This window comes from Narcine bancroftii, unplaced genomic scaffold (genome assembly GCF_036971445.1).
Source record: "Narcine bancroftii isolate sNarBan1 unplaced genomic scaffold, sNarBan1.hap1 Scaffold_305, whole genome shotgun sequence".
Classification (NCBI taxonomy): Eukaryota; Metazoa; Chordata; class Chondrichthyes; order Torpediniformes; family Narcinidae; genus Narcine; species Narcine bancroftii.
In genome coordinates, this window is record NW_027212042.1 from 140,744 (window position 1) to 156,386 (window position 15,643).

Genomic DNA, 15,643 nt, shown 5'->3' on the forward strand with positions numbered 1-15,643 from the left:
AATAAAGCCTTGTATAAACTGAACTGCTCTCGGCGTGTGTGTCTATTTTCTTTTGGTAGCTCAAACACTGTGACCAATCTAAAACAAACAAAATGAGAGGTATAAGTTTACCCAAGACAGGCACACAGTTCTTGATGGATGCTGGTGGGTGGGGAGCCGGTGGGTGCGGAGCCGGTGGGTGGGGAGACAGTGGGTGCAGAGCCGGTGGGAGTGGAGACGGTGGGTGGGGAGTCAGTGGGAGTGGAGCCGGTGGGACTGGAGCCAGTGGATGTTGAAATGGTGGTTGTGGAGCCAGTGGTTGGACACGTGGATTTGGTGGCAGGTGTAAAATTGGGTCCGCTGCAGGCCATGGCCAGTGCGGTCTGGAGCTGTGGCAGCGAGAGGGTGGGTTTACACTGGAATCTCCACATCAAGGTGAGGGTGGCGCAGAGGAGCCTTCGGGAGAAGCAGGGAGAACAGCAGTCGATATGGTGCAGGTACCTGAGGTCCTGGCGCAGCCCAAACTGCGAGGCCTGGAATCGAGCTGGAAATCGCAAGGTAGAGAGGAAGACAACGGGGCTGTGGAATTGGGTCTGGGGAGTTGTAGAGCAACAGGGAGAGGTGGGCAGGCAAATCAATTCCGAATCCCAGCAGTCAATGTTCCTTGGATCCCTAACCCTCACCAAGCCATGCTATCCCTGAGAAGCCCAGCTTCTCCAAATGTTTACAAATTCTGTCCCTGAGAATCCTCTCCAAGTTTGCCCACCACTGATGTCAGACTCACCCATCTAGAGTTGCCAGGATTCTCCCTTGTGCTTTTGCTCAACGAGGGGGCTCCATTGGCCGTTCTCCAATCCTCTGGTCACCTCTGTGGCCAGGGAGGAGGCAGGGATCAGCATCAATGCCACAGGAACCTCTCTCCTCGCTTCCTGTAATAGGCAGGGCTAGCTTTAAAAAAACTCCGGCCCACAAGCCCATGCCCTCAAATACACCGATCAACCTACAATCCCCGTTCATCTTCGGGGGGCGGGGGGTTACTGGGGCAGGCGGAGGAAACCAACAGATACGAGCTGCTCCTCGCCACGGACTCGCGGCGCTCTGCCATTCTCCGGGACCTGAGCGCAGCGTTTGATACGGTGGATCACACTATTAATGGATTGCCTGCGGCAGAGGGTTGGTGTCGACGGCTCGGCCCTGAATCTTATCTCTGTGATAGCACTTTCTCATGGGCAAATTTTCTTCCTCGTCTCCTGAGGGGTCGCAGAAGGGTCTATTCTCTCTGCAGAAAGAAATCAAATCATTCCTGTCACTGAAAGACTCGAGGAAGTTATCCACACCCACATTTTCTTCCGTTTGGACGCTAATTCTCTCCATACGGGAATTAGTCAGTTGCCATTGTCCCGTCCGCTACTGGTGCAGAATGGGGCAACTGGTCTCCTGACAGGAGCCAAGAACAGGAACCCAACCCACCCCTTCAACTGGTCTTCTGACAGGAGCCAAGAACAGGAAACCAACCCACCCCTTCAACTGGTCTCCTGACAGGAGCCAAGAACAGGAACCCAACCCACCCCTTCAACTGGTCTCCTGACAGGAGCCAAGAACAGGAACCCAACCCACCCCTTCAACTGGTTGCCTTTATGGCTCAGCAGAGATTTAATTGACAAAGCCCTGACTGGACGAGCCCCCTCCTCCATCACTGAGCTCCTCGCGTCCTGCTGCACTCCGAGACCCCCAGGTCGGCCAATTTAGGGGCTTATTGTCCTACACTTAAATCGCCAATTCAGGGGAGATCGGGCCTTCTTGATAGTGTCCCCCAAACGTGGAACAACATTCCTCCCCCATCAAATCGGCCCCTTCCAATCCAGGCTGAAGTTGGATTTTGCTCGCAAGGTGATTTTTACCCTGTTGGCCGAGCAATTCTAAACCTCGGGGACCCGCACAGTAAATCGCTGCTTCAGTCGAGCGGTAATTTGTGGTCTGGTCAACGGGAGTGGATTTAAACGGGCTGTATAAATACACGAAATGTCCAGGGGAGCGTAAAACTCCTGACAGACAGTGCAGGATTCAAACTCGAGTCCCTGGAGCGGTAACAGCCAGTGCTGAGTGCGACACCCACCATCCTGGGGACTGACCCATCGGAGGTGGAAAAATCCCATCTTCTCCACGTCACTAAAGGCCCTTCCCCTCCAACCCCCTTTCATGGAATGCAACTCCCAAAATGCGAGTCAGACCAGGAGTTGGGACCTCACTGGTCTTCCACTCGCCCACCCCTTCTTCCTGCTGGAGAAACTCTGGATGTGGCTGCACCCCCACCGTTCCTGCCCCCTTGCGCCGTGGAGCCACCACATTGGAGCAAGTCGCCATCACAGCTCCCATGGTGGAGCGGGGGGCTCCCGCACATGCGGGGGGCGTCAGGCCGCCCCGCGTCCTGTGAAAGCCGAGTTTCCTTTCCTTTTTGCCACATTCAGCGGTAAAATGTGAACCCGACGTTTTCCAGGTTCGTTTATTTTGAATGAAGGTTTCAGGCATCAGCGATGGAGAAGTTGACGTGGTGACAAGTTGCAGGATGGAGAGGGAGTGCTCGCCCCGACCAGGGGCTCTGGGCACAGAGCAGCTGCACTGACCCAGGCTCAGTCAGTCACCACACTCCTGGTGCCCGCCAACCCGCGCTCCTGGTGCCCGCCAGCCCGCGCTCCTGGTGCCCGCCAGCCCGCGCTCCTGGTGCCCGCCAGCCCGCGCTCCTGGTGCCCGCCAGCCCGCGCTCCTGGTGCCCGCCAGCCCGCGCTCCTGGTGCCCGCCAGCCCGCGCTCCTGGTGCCCGCCAGCCCGCGCTCCTGGTGCCCGCCAGCCCGCGCTCCTGGTGCCCGCCAGCCCGCGCTCCTGGTGCCCGCCAGCCCGCGCTCCTGGTGCCCGCCAGCCCGCGCTCCTGGTGCCCGCCAACCCGCGCTCCTGGTGCCCGCCAACCCGCGCTCCTGCTGCCCGCCAACCCGCGCTCCTGGTGCCCGCCAACCCGCGCTCCCAAATGCACAGAGACTGTTCATTTCACCAACACAATGTTAATATTTCAAGGTAACTCACAGGCACAAAAGAAGCTTTTGGACCGTTTCGAAGCCCAGCAGGGACGGGAGGTGAGAACAGAGATGTTCTGAACCCTGTCACTCATGGGTCCATCTCGCCACAGATGCCCTTCACTGAAAATCACCCCCACCCAGCCCAAATAGAAGCAGAATGGGGCCATTCTGCCCATCAACCCTGCTCCGCCATTCAAATCATGGCCGATTTTCTCCTTCACCCTATCTTGCTGTATTGCTTATCATTCAACACACCCCCAACCTCCACAGAACCTCACCCCCCCCACTCTAACACTGTGTCTGAGCCCAACATGATACCCACGTTAAACTCCATCTCTGCCGTTTGCACCTAATCAATGTCCATCCACCCCCTTCATATTTGTGTGTCCATCTACAACACGACCATTGCATCTCCTTCCACCACCCCTCCTGGCACCCATTCTACATAGCCACCACTCTCAGTGTAAACCTGTCATCTCTCCCACTGTAACCCTATTTTCTCCATTATGATCCACTTCTGTCCTGGGGAAATGTTTCTGACTGCCTACCTAGCAATGATTTTTACCAACTTCTATCCGGTCTTCCCTCTGCCTCTGCCGGTCCGAAAACAACAACCCAAGTTTGTCCAGTCTCTCCCCAAAACCCAGTCCCTCTTAACCAGGCCACATCCTGGTCATCAGTCCCGTTTCCAAAACCTCCACACCCTTACTGGGATGGAGCAAAACCTCCTCAAAACACTTGATCAAATTTGACTCACATGACCTGCTCTCACAATGTCATTCTGACTCTTGCTAATCTCACGTGACTTTCCAAAGGTGCATCAATCCGATCCCAAAGTTTCCTCTCCAAGTTCCCCTGCCTCTGATGCGAGGCCTATAATTTCCTGGACTCTCCCTCCTTCCCCTCCGGAACAAAGGTCCACCATTAGCCACTCTCCACACCTCAGGGACCTCTCCTATCAAAGTCTTGGTCAATACCACAGAAATCTGCTCCCTGCCTCTTTCAATAATCAGGGATGTATCCCGGCAGGCCAAGCTACCGAAGACCCAACACCACCTCTTTCCTGATCTCAAAATGCTCTGACACAAGCGTTTTCCACATTATCCCCTCTCCCACTGTCCATGACCATCCCCCTGCTCAACGCTGATGCAAAGCCCTCCCTTAGTTCCTCAGCCACTCCCTCTGACCCCAGGCATAAACTCCCTGCTGTTCCCTTGAGTCATCTCATCCTCTCCCCCATCACCCTCTTGTTTTTAATGCAAGTATAAAATGCCTAAGATACTAGAAACCATCATAGATTACAGCACAGAAGCCCTTCCTGTCCATGCCAAACTATTAATTTACCTGGTCCCACTGACCTGCACCCTGACCATATCCCTCCATACCCCTCCCAACCATGTACCTGTCCAAATTAGAAACATAGAAACCCTACAGCACAACACAGGCCCTTCAGCCCACCAAGTTGTGCCAAACATGTCCCTGCCTTATAAATTACTCAGTGTACCCATAGCCCTCTATTTTTCTAAGCTCCATTAAAAGACCCTATTGTATCCACCTCGTTCCACAACCCCACCACTTTCTGTGTGAAGAGGTTCCCCCTCATGTTCCCCCTAAACTTTTCCCCTTTCACCCTAAACCCATGTCCTCTGGTTTGTATCTCACCGACCCTCAGTGGAAAAAGTCCTAACCTGTTTAACCTTTTCCAGTAACTCAGTTCCTGAAGTCCGGGCAACACCCTAGTTCATATAATCATCTATAACCATATAACCACTTACAGCACAGAACGGGCCAGTTCGGCCCTACTAGTCCATGCCGTAGCAAATCCCCACCCTCCTAGTCCCACTGACCAGCACCCGGTCCATACCCCTCTAGTCCCCTCCTCTCAGTGTAACGATCCAGTCTTTCCTTAAATGCAACCAATGATCCCGCCTCGACCACGACTGCCGGAAGCTCATTCCACATCCCCACCACCCTCTGCGTAAAGAAATTTCCCCTCATGTTCCCCTTATAATTTTCCCCCTTCAATCTTAAACCATGCCCTCTAGTTTGAATCCCCCCCACTCTTAATTGAAAAAGCCTATCCACATTGACTCTGTCTGTCCCTTTTAAAATCTTAAACACCTCTATCAAGTCCCCCCTCAATCTTCTACGCTCCAGAGAAAAAAGCCCTAGTCTGCACAACCTTTCCCTGTCAATCTTCTCTGCAATCATTCTATCTTATTGATATCCTTCCTGTAGTTTGGTGATTGACTAGGATGTTGCCTGGACTTCAGGAATTGAGTTTCAGGGAAAGGTTGAACAGGTTAGGACTTTATTCCCTGGAGTGTAGAAGAATGAGAGGAGATTTGATTGAGGTATTTAACATTATGAGGGGGACAGACAGTAAATGTAGGTCGGCTTTTTTCACCGAGGGTGGGTGAAACAAACCAGATGACATGGGTTAAGGGTGAAAGGGGAAAGGTTTAGGGAGAACGTCTTCACGCAGAGTGGTGGGGGTGTGGAACGAGCTGCCGGCTGAGGTGGTGAGCGTGGGGTCAATTTGAACATTTAAGAATTTGAAAAGGGACATGGATGGGAACAGTATGGAGGGATATGGACTGGGTGCAGGTCAGTGGGACTAGGAAAAAAAATTGTTTTGGCACAGACTAGAAGGGGAGCCTGTAATGTTCTATGGTTCTATCCTTGTGCTCTGAATATACCTGTAGAAACCCTAAGGATTTTCCTTCATGTTGTCGGCAAAACAACCTCACGTCTTTTTTCCTTCCTGATTTCTTTCTTGAGGTTTTCTTGCATTTTTTATCCTCCTCCAGTCCCTCATTTGCTCCGTGTTGCCTCCTCCTGTTCGACGCCTCTCTCTTCTTCTGAACCCGATCCCCAATATCCCTCGAAAACCAAGGTTCCCTCTGCCTGCTAACTTCACCTTTAATCCTGACGGGAACATATAAACTCTGTTCTCTCAAAATTTCCCCTTTGAAGATCCTCCACTTACTTCACACATCCTTGCCCAAAACAACTTATCCCAATACATGCATTCTAGATCCTTCCTCAGTTCCTCAAAATGGGCCTTTCTCCAATTAAGAATCTCAACCTGAGGCCCAGACCTTATCCTCCTATTTCTAACCTCATTAGCATGTGGCATGTGATGCAATCCTGAGATCACTCCCCTGGAGGGTCCTGTCCTTCAACCTAGCTCCTAACTCCCTGAACTCTCCCTGCAGGACCCCATTCCCATGTCATTGGCCCCTACATGGACCACGACATTTGGCTGCTCACCGTCCCTCCTAAGAATGCCGTGAACTCAATCTGAGATATCTCCGACCCTGGCACCAGGGAGGCAACAGACCATCTGGGATTCTCGATCTCTTCCACAGATCCTCTTATCTGTCCCCTAACTATGGAATCCCCGATCACTACAGCTCTCCTCTTCTCCTCCCTTCCCTTCTTAGCCACAGGACCAGACTCCGCACCAGAGACCTGATCTCCGTGGCTTGACCCTGGCGGGTCGTCCCCCACATCATCATCCTTTTCGATTTGTTTTCAAAATACCCCAAGTTAAATGTTACCCTATCAACTGCCTGAACTTCCTCACAATCTCGGCACACTGTACATCTACTTGTGTATCTCCTGCCCTAATCTGTGCTCACTTTCTGATTCTCACCCCCCTGCCAAACCCTCCCCAACAGCTCCAGTAAACCTGCCCATCAGGATATTGGTTCCTCCTCCAGTTCAGGTGCAGCCTGTCCATTTTGAACAGGTCAGACCTTCCCCAGGAGAAAACCCAATGATCCACAAATCTGAAACCCTGCACCAACTCTTCAGCCACATGTTCATCTGCCCAACTTCCTGTTCCTACCCTCTCTGGCATGTATCACAGGCAGCGATCCCAAGATCACCACCCTTGATGTACTGCTTTTTAACTCTTCCCTAACTCCCTATTTTCCTTCTTCAGAACCTCATCCCTACTCTCCTATCTATGTCTCCGGTCCCAAAGCAGACCACGTCATCCAGCTGCTAGCCCTCCTGCTGTGAACTTGATCTGAATTGTCCCTGACCCTGGCACCTGGGAGGCAACAACCTATCTGGGAGCCTCGATCTCATTCACAAAACTATCGATCTATTCACCTATCGAGCCCCCCCAATCACTATCACTCTCCTCTGCCCTTCCATAGGAACATAGGAAGTAGGAACAGAAGTAGGCCAAAAATGGCCCATCGAGCCTGCTCCGCCATTCAATACGATCATGGCTGATCTAATTTATGACCTAACTCCACCTACCTGCCTTCTCCCCATATCCCCTAATTCCTCTATCATGTAAAAATTTATCTCACCGAATTTTAAATATGTTTAATGAGGCAGCCTCAACCACTTCCCTGGTTAGAGAATTCCAAACATTAATTACTCTCTGGGAAAAACTATTTTTCCTCATCTCTGTCCTAAATCTACTCCCCCGAATCTTGAGACTGTGTCCTCTCGTTTTAGTTTCCCTGGCCAGCTCAAAAAACCTTCCTACATCTATCCTATCCCTACCCTTCAAAATCCTCTATGTTTCTATAAGATCTCCTCTCATTCTTCTGAACTCGAGCGAATACAATCCTAGACGATTTAATCTTTCATCGTAAGTCAACCCCTTCATCCCAGGGATCAACCTAGTAAACCTCCTCTGGACAGTCTCCAAAGCCAGTATACCCTTCCTCAAATATGGAGACCAGAACTGGACACAGTACTCCAGGTGCGGTCTCACCAGTACCTTGTACAGTTGCAACATTACCTCCCTACTCCTGAATTCAATTCCTCTAGCGATGAAGGCCAACACTCCATTTGCCTTCTTAATAACCTGCTGAACCTGCAACCTAACCTTTTGCAATTCATGCACAAGCCCTCCCAAGTCCCTCTGCACAACAGCATGCTGTAGTTTTTCACCCTTTAAATAATATTCAGCTCTTTTATTTTACTTGCCAAAGTGGATAACCTCACACTTACTAACATTGTACTCCATCTGCCAGACCTTTGCCCACTCATCCAGCTTAACTCTATCCCTCTGCAGACTCTCCACGTCCTCATTACAGTTTGCTCTTCCACTCAATTTGGTGTCATCCGCAAACTTGGCTACACCACATTTTGTCTCCTCCTCCAAGTCATCAGTGTAAATGATGAACAGTTGTGGGCCTAACACCGACCCCTGCGGCACCCCACTTACCACTCTCTGCCCACCTGAAAAACTCGCATTTATCCCGACTCTCTGCCTCCTGTCAGACAACCAATTTTCAATCCAGGCCAATAGACTTCCCCGGACTCCACTTTCCTGTAACTTACTGATAAGTCTCTTGTGCGGCACCTTATCAAACATTTTCTGGAAATCCAAATAGACAACATCAACCTGTTCCCCTCTATCCACCGCACCCATTATATCCTCAAAGAATCCTAACAAGTTTGTCAAACAAGATCTTCCCTTTCTAAAACCATGCTGCGTCTGCCTGATTGAACCCTTGCGTTCCAAAAGTTTCACTATTTCATCTTTAATGACGGCTTCAAGCATTTTTCCAACTACAGACGTCAAGCTAATTGGCCGATAATTTCCAGTCTTCTGCCTACATCCCTTCTTAAAAAGTGGCGTGACATTTGCTGTCTTCCAATCTGCCGGGACCTGCCCAGAATCCAAGGAATTTTGGTCTATGACCACCAATGCATCAACTCTAACTTCTGCCATTTCCTTCAGAACCTTTGGATGCATATTATCAGGACCAGGTGATTTGTCTGGCTTTAGTCCCATTAGTTTCTCCATCACTACTTCCTTTGTAACAACTATTTTATCAAGGCCCTCCCCGACATTCGGATCCTTAACTCCGCACTTGGGCATGCTGGACATGTCTTCCACCGTGAAGTCTGATACAAAATATTTGTTCAATGCCTCGGCCATTTCCTCATTTTTTGCTACCAGTTTTCCTTTCTCATCCTCCAAGGGTCCTATGTTAACTCTGGCCACCCTCTTCCATTTTATATATTTATAAAATTTTTTGCTTTCTGTTTTTATATTTTGTGCCAATTTACTTTCATAATCCTTTTTCCCATCTCTTATTACCCGCTTTGTAACCCCTTGTTGTCTCTTAAAAGTTATCCCAATCTTCCAGTTTCCCACTGCTCTTTGCAGCTTTGTACACCTGCGCCTTCAATTTTATACTCTCCTTTATTAACCACGGTTGATTTTTCCCTCCCTTGCTGCCCTTTTTCCTGACCGGAATATATTTTTGTTGCGCATTATATTTTTGTCTGAGCCAAAGGACCAGACTCTGTGCCAGAGAATTGACCACTACGACCTGTCCCTGGTAGATTACCACACCCACCCCTCCCCAAACCCCCATCATAGTATCACAAACAGATTACTTGTTACGGAGGGGAACAGCCACAGGGGTGCCCTGCACCGACTGCCTGTTTCCCTCCCTGCTCTTACCAGTCACAGTTACCTGTCTCTTACCTCTTGAATGTGACTGTCTTCTTATAGCCCACCCCTTCCCCCACCCCCAACCTCCTATGCTCAAAGGAAAACAGGTCTACTTTTTCTAGTCTCTCACAATAACTCAACCTCCCTAATCTTGGCAACAACTTCACAAACTTCTTCTCTACCCTTTCCAACTTCATATCATCCTTCCTGTATCTTGGTGACCAATATTCGAAGTGTGGCCTCACCAGCATCTTGTGTAATTTCAGCGTTACTTTCCAACACTGCCCTGACCGATGAAGGCAGGTGTCCCAAACACTCCCTTCACCACTTTGTGCTGGGATCGTTAAAATGCTCCGTACCTGCACCCCCAGTCCCTCTGTTCTATAACCCTCTCTAGGGATCTGCTGTTAACAGAGCAAGCCCTGCCCTGGTTCCATTTACCCAAATACAGTTGAACTGCACACGCCATTGCTTCGCCCAGTTCCATTTCATCCAGATTCCTTTGCAAACCTAGGTAACCTTCTTTACTCTCCACTGTATATTTTGGAATGCTGCAAAGTGCTGGGGCATAAATTGTCAGCTCAAGGTCTTGGAGAGAGTGTGTTAACAAGGATTGAAACTGGTTGTCACACAGAAAACCCAGATGGAAAGGATGGGTTGATGAACGCCTGGAAGGAGGTCACTCCTTGTCACCTCATTACAGGAAGGATGTAGAGGCTTTGGAAAGGGTTCAGAAGGTATAGTTTATGGGGAGAGACTGAACAAAATTGGGTTGTCTTCTTGGGAGTGCATCAGGCTGAGGGCAGACCTGATAGAGATTTATAAGAGGCATTGATGTGTGGGACAGTCCGAATCTTTTCCCCAGGGTAAAAGTCACACACACACATGGATGTGTGTCCATAGAGGGGGGGGGGAGTAAGTTTAAGGGCGGTGTATTGCACTGAGAGTGGTGGAGGTTGTGGTTGAAGCAAACACAATGGTTGCGTTTAACTGGCTTCAAGATGGACACCTGAAGGGGATGCTGGATATCCATCAGGTGCCAGCAGCAGAAGTTCCGTTGGATTTGGACATCACGTTCGACACCGGCTCGTGGGACCAAGGGCCTGTTCCTGTTCTTTGGTCGAACTCGTGGAGTGCCCCAGGGTAATTTCTTGGCCTCAGTTGCTCCCCATTTTCACAACTATTTGGAGACTGAACAAAACAGGATGTTTCCAGGTCAGCACAACATTGGGAGCTGAAGAGCCTGTACTTGCTGGAATGTTCCGTGTGCCAATGAAATAACAGGGGAAGGGCAAGGTATGAGGAGCTCGTTTAAACTCGGGTGCGTAGAACGTTCTTCTCGCAGAGGATGGTGGAGCCTGATATAATTCAGAGGCGTGAATTGTCACCAACTAGAGTTGGCACCTGGTGTGGATCGGCCCTGATCGGTGAAGGGTGGGCAGGCCTTATTTTCCATGCAGAGCCACCCTGCCAACGTTGCCCCAAGACACACACACAACCCAGCAGCCATGGAAGACAGGACTGTGCTCCCAGGATATCCTTTGCCAGTAAACCTCTCTTTGACGGCTACACTTGAGTCTGCTGCCTGTGGCTGGTGTGGGCTTTGCACCTCTGCTCCGAGGCGGGCTGCAAGACGGCCTTTACCTTGGCTTCAGGACTACTGTCTCTGCTGGAGGTCTGCGTGGAGCTGGTGCACAGTGGGATGACTCGTGCCTTGGATAAAGCCTCTGTCCTGTGTGCCTGGCACTTCAACCTCATCAGCTTGGCATCCAAGGAGTGAGTGCGTGGCCTGGAAAAGTGTGGCTCTCCTGCTGCCTTGAGGAGATCCTGGGAATTCCAGTTCTTATCAAAAGCGTGGCTTTGTATCCAACTCATGCAGAGGTCGTGTCCATCTGAGGCCCCATGGCCATCCACGGGTGTGGGTGGGCTACACAGCCTTTTCTGGGAGTTTTCAGAAAGTGTGTACAAGGATGGCAAGGTCCCACCTCTGTGTCCTGCTTCAGTCTCCACTTGGGGACTTGCTGAGGCCACCTCAGGTTTGATGTCGTCCGGGGAGTCAATGACTGAAATCAGGAGAGAAAATGTCCAATTATTCCCCAAAACACATCAGGAGCACAGCCATTCAGCCCATCACTTTCTCCTAGTGCTGGAGGATCCTATCCCAAAGGCTGTGAGCTCCGGGATTCTGCAGTCACATCAGTGATCGGGAGCAGAACAGGGTCCAGGTGATAGGGGGCAGGGAGGGGGTGGCGGGACGGGGAGGTGGCAGCTGGGATCAAAGAGAGTTACAAAGACAGAGGGGAGTGGGGACCAAATGGGGTTAAAAGTTAGGAAGGGGAGTGGGGGGCCAGAGGGGGTTACAGAGACAGGGAGGGATATTGATGACTGGAGGGGTTAAAAAAAACAGGAGTGGAGGGGACCAGAGGGGGTTACAGGGAGGGAATGTTGATGACTGTGGGGGGGGTTTAAAGATATAGGGAGGGGAGTAGGGGACCGGAGGAGGGTTATAGAGGCAGGGAGGGGTGTAGAGGACTGAACATAGAACACTATAGCAAGGTACAGGCCCTTCAGCCCTCGATGTTGTGCTAACCTATATATTCCTTAAAAAAGTACTAAACCCTCCCCACTCCATAACCCTCTATTTTTCTTCCATCCATATGCCTGTCTAAGAGTCTCTTAAACATTCCTAATGTCCAGCCTCCACCACCATCCCTGGCAAGGCATTCCAGGCCCCCACAACTCTCTGTGTAAAATACTTCCCCTAATGACTCCCCTAAACTTCCCTCCCTTCACTTTGTACACACGTCCTCTGGTGTTTGCTGATCCCTGGGAAACAGGTGCTGACCGTCCACCCTATCTATGCCTCTCATAATCTTGTCTACCTCTATTGAGTCTCCTCTCACCCTTCTACAGTCCAAAGAGAAAAGCCCCAGCTCTGCGAACCTTATGACTTATTTCCTATCCAACATTCTCTCTGCACCGTCTCCCCAGTTTGCACACCCTTCCTGTGATGAGGTTTGATTTCTCCAGGTGAAGAGTTGGTGATGGATGACCCACATGGAAGGTATGAGCGGTGTTCATCAAGCTGCGTACAAAATCTGCAAGCTGTTCCATCCCATTAAATGCTATTTCACACAAAGCACCGAGTGTCAACTTTCCAACAACTCTTACCGGTCTCCTGGTACAGGGATGCTCCCTTTTTGGATGTTGTTACTGGCAGCTTTCGGGGAGACGCTGTTTCAACTTTCATGACTTCATCACAGCACTGTTTCCAGGCAGCTGAACAAGATGAAGAAGAAAACAGCTGTCAATAAAATGCCTGGGGAGACAAGAAGCTTTCCAAATATTCAGGGGATCAATCATCGACCACAGAACAATACAGGTGCTTCGGCCTTCCGTGTCTGCGCTGAATGTGATGTTCAAATCAAACTCAACTCTGCTCCTTGGACCTGATTAAATCTAACGTTGGAAAGTCTACGGTTGTGCACTTTGGTAGAAGGTATAAAAGGGCCGACTATTATTGGGATGGGGAGAAAATTTCAAATTTGGAGGCCTCATACAGGATACCCCAATGGTACCTCTTGTAGAACGTGGGTCATCAGGGAAGCCAGTAGTATCCATAAAACACGACAGCACAGAAAGCAGGCCAGTCAGCCCTTCTAGTCTCAGCCAAAATATTATTTTGCCAGTCCCATCGACCTGCACCCATTTCATAACCCCCCAAACCTCTCCCATCCATGTATCTGGGGACCATTCTCCACTGACCATCAACGGCTTCACCATTGAGGTAGTCAAGAGCTCCAAATTCCTTGGTGGGCACCTGGCAGAGACTCTCTCCTGGTCTCCCAACACCAGATCCATGACCAAGGCCCAACAATGCCTTTACTTCCTATGGATGTTGAGGAAAGTCCAGCTTCCACCCTCTGCCCTCACTACATTCTACAGGGAATGCATTTGAGAAAGGAAAGGGTTAACAGCTAGTGAGAGTGTAACTAGGTTTTGCAGCATTCTAGAAAGGCGGGCATGGCAATTCAAAAGGACCAATTAGCTCAATGACCAACTGAACTAATCAAGCGAGCAGGTCTGATAAGAGGCCGTCAATCATCTGTAGCAATGGAATTTGTACTCAGTAGCAATTGCATTGGGTAAAAATGTATTGTGTGAACTTTTAATTGGGCCAAATGTAACTCCGCTCATGTTTGAACCAGACAAAGGGAAAGCTTTGAAACACATGTTCAGTTTTCTCTGCCAGTCTTTATAGAGAGAGCATCTCTGTGAGACTCTGTGCAGATAACTCACAATTCTGCAGAATAAAGGAAGTCTGACCAAGACTAAAGTTTGGGGTATAAGTCATTTCGTACAGTCCACCGAAAGAACTGGAATCCACACATTGAGAGCAGCCTATATAACTGCATCACGGCTGGATCGGGAACGGCACCGTCCCAGAACACAAGCCCCTGCAGTGGATAGTAAAGATGGCTGAGGGGATTATTGGGGTCTCTCTCCCTGCCATGATGGACGTTAATAACAGCCGCTGTTTGCAGAAAGCCATAAACATCATGAAGGACTCCACCCACCCCTCCCACAATCTGTTTTCCCTCCTGCCATCTGTAGCCAGATTACAAGTTGGCTTTATTCCCCCAAGCCGTGAACTCCGGGGACACAGGGCTAGCATAAGTAACATGATATTTATAAGTGATATTTATAAAAAAGTTTCTGAGGTAATTTATCCATGTAAATAACCAGCTCCATGGTCCGGAGAAACGCTATCTTGTTTTCACCGTACACTGCAAGGTTTATTGGATGAATGACAAATAAACGCAACTTGACTTGAACTTGAGTGAGCCTGTATTCACCACGTCAGATGGCAGCTCATTCTACACTCCCACCACTCTCTGAGTGAAGAACTTTCCCCTAATGTTACCCCTAAACCTTTCCCCTTTCACCATAAAGCCTTGTCCTCTCGTATTTATCTCTCCAAATCTTAGTGGAAAGACCCTATTCACATTTACTCTGTTTATACCCCTCATAATCTTGTAAACCTCTATCGAATCTCCCCTCATTCCTCTTCATTCCAAGGTATAAAGTCCTAACCTGTTTAACCTTTACTCAACTCCTGAAAGCCCAGCAACATCCTAGTAAATCTTCTCTGCAGTCTTTCAATCTTATTAATATATTTCCTGTAGTTTGGAGACCATAAACTGTACACAATACTCCAAATTTGGCCTCACCAATATCTTATACAACCTCATTATAACATCCCAACTCCTGTACTCCTGATTTATGAAGGCCAAGATGCCAAAAGCTCTCTTTACAACCCTGTCCATCTGTAACACCATTTTCAAGGAATTATGTATCTGTATTCCCAGATCCCTCCTTTCAGTGCCCGACCATTTACCGTGTACATCCTTTCTTGGTTTGTCCTTCCAAAATGCAACACCTCGCAATTGTCTGCATTAATTTCCATCTGCCATTTTTCAGCCCATTTTTCCAGCTGGTCCAGATCCCTCTGCAAGCTTTGAAAACCTTCTCCACTGTCCACAGCATCTCCAATCTTAGTGTCATCTGCAAACTTGCTGATCCAATTGACCACATTATCATCCAGATCATGATATAGATGGCAAACAACAATGGTCCCAGCACCGATCCCTGAGGCAACACCACTCGTCACAGGCCTCCAGTCTGAGAAGCATCATCCACCACCACTCCCTGGCTTCTCCCATCCAGTCATTGTCGAATCCAGTTCACTACTTCACCATGAATACCCAGCGTCTGAACTTTCCATGTAGGACCTTGTCAAAGGCCTGAGTAAAATCCATGTAGACAATATCCACAGCCTTTGACAACTCTCCTGGTAACCTCCTCAAAAAATTCTATAAGCTTGGTTAACCATGACCTCCCCCACATAAAGCCATGTTGTCTATCCTTAATCAATCCCTGACTGTCCAAACACTTGTACACCCGATCTCTCAGAACACCCTCCAATAATTTACCTTCTACTGTTGTCAGGCTCACCAGCCTGTAATTTCCTGGTTAATTTTTGGAGCCTTTTTTAAACAATGGAACAACATGAGCTCCCCTCCAATCCTCTGGCACTCACACGGGGCTAAGGACATTTTAAATATTTCTGCCAGTGCCCCTGCAATTTCCACACT

General features: G+C 49.4%; 1 protein-coding gene across 2 annotated transcripts in view; it reads right to left on the reverse strand.

Annotated features, from left to right (window-relative positions):
* Nucleotides 1-9,578: 9,578 nt before the first annotated feature.
* The window catches only part of LOC138750917 (rhotekin-like), an 87,247-nt gene continuing 81,182 nt past the window's right edge, over nt 9,579-15,643 (reverse strand). For both annotated transcript variants that reach the window (XM_069913045.1, XM_069913044.1), the window contains exons 11-12: nt 12,660-12,767; nt 9,579-11,551 (exon numbers count right to left, since the gene is read on the reverse strand). In XM_069913045.1, coding sequence (XP_069769146.1) covers nt 11,055-11,551; nt 12,660-12,767 — 605 coding nt within the window. In that variant the 3' untranslated portion in view covers nt 9,579-11,054. The remainder of the gene's footprint in view (nt 11,552-12,659; nt 12,768-15,643) is intronic.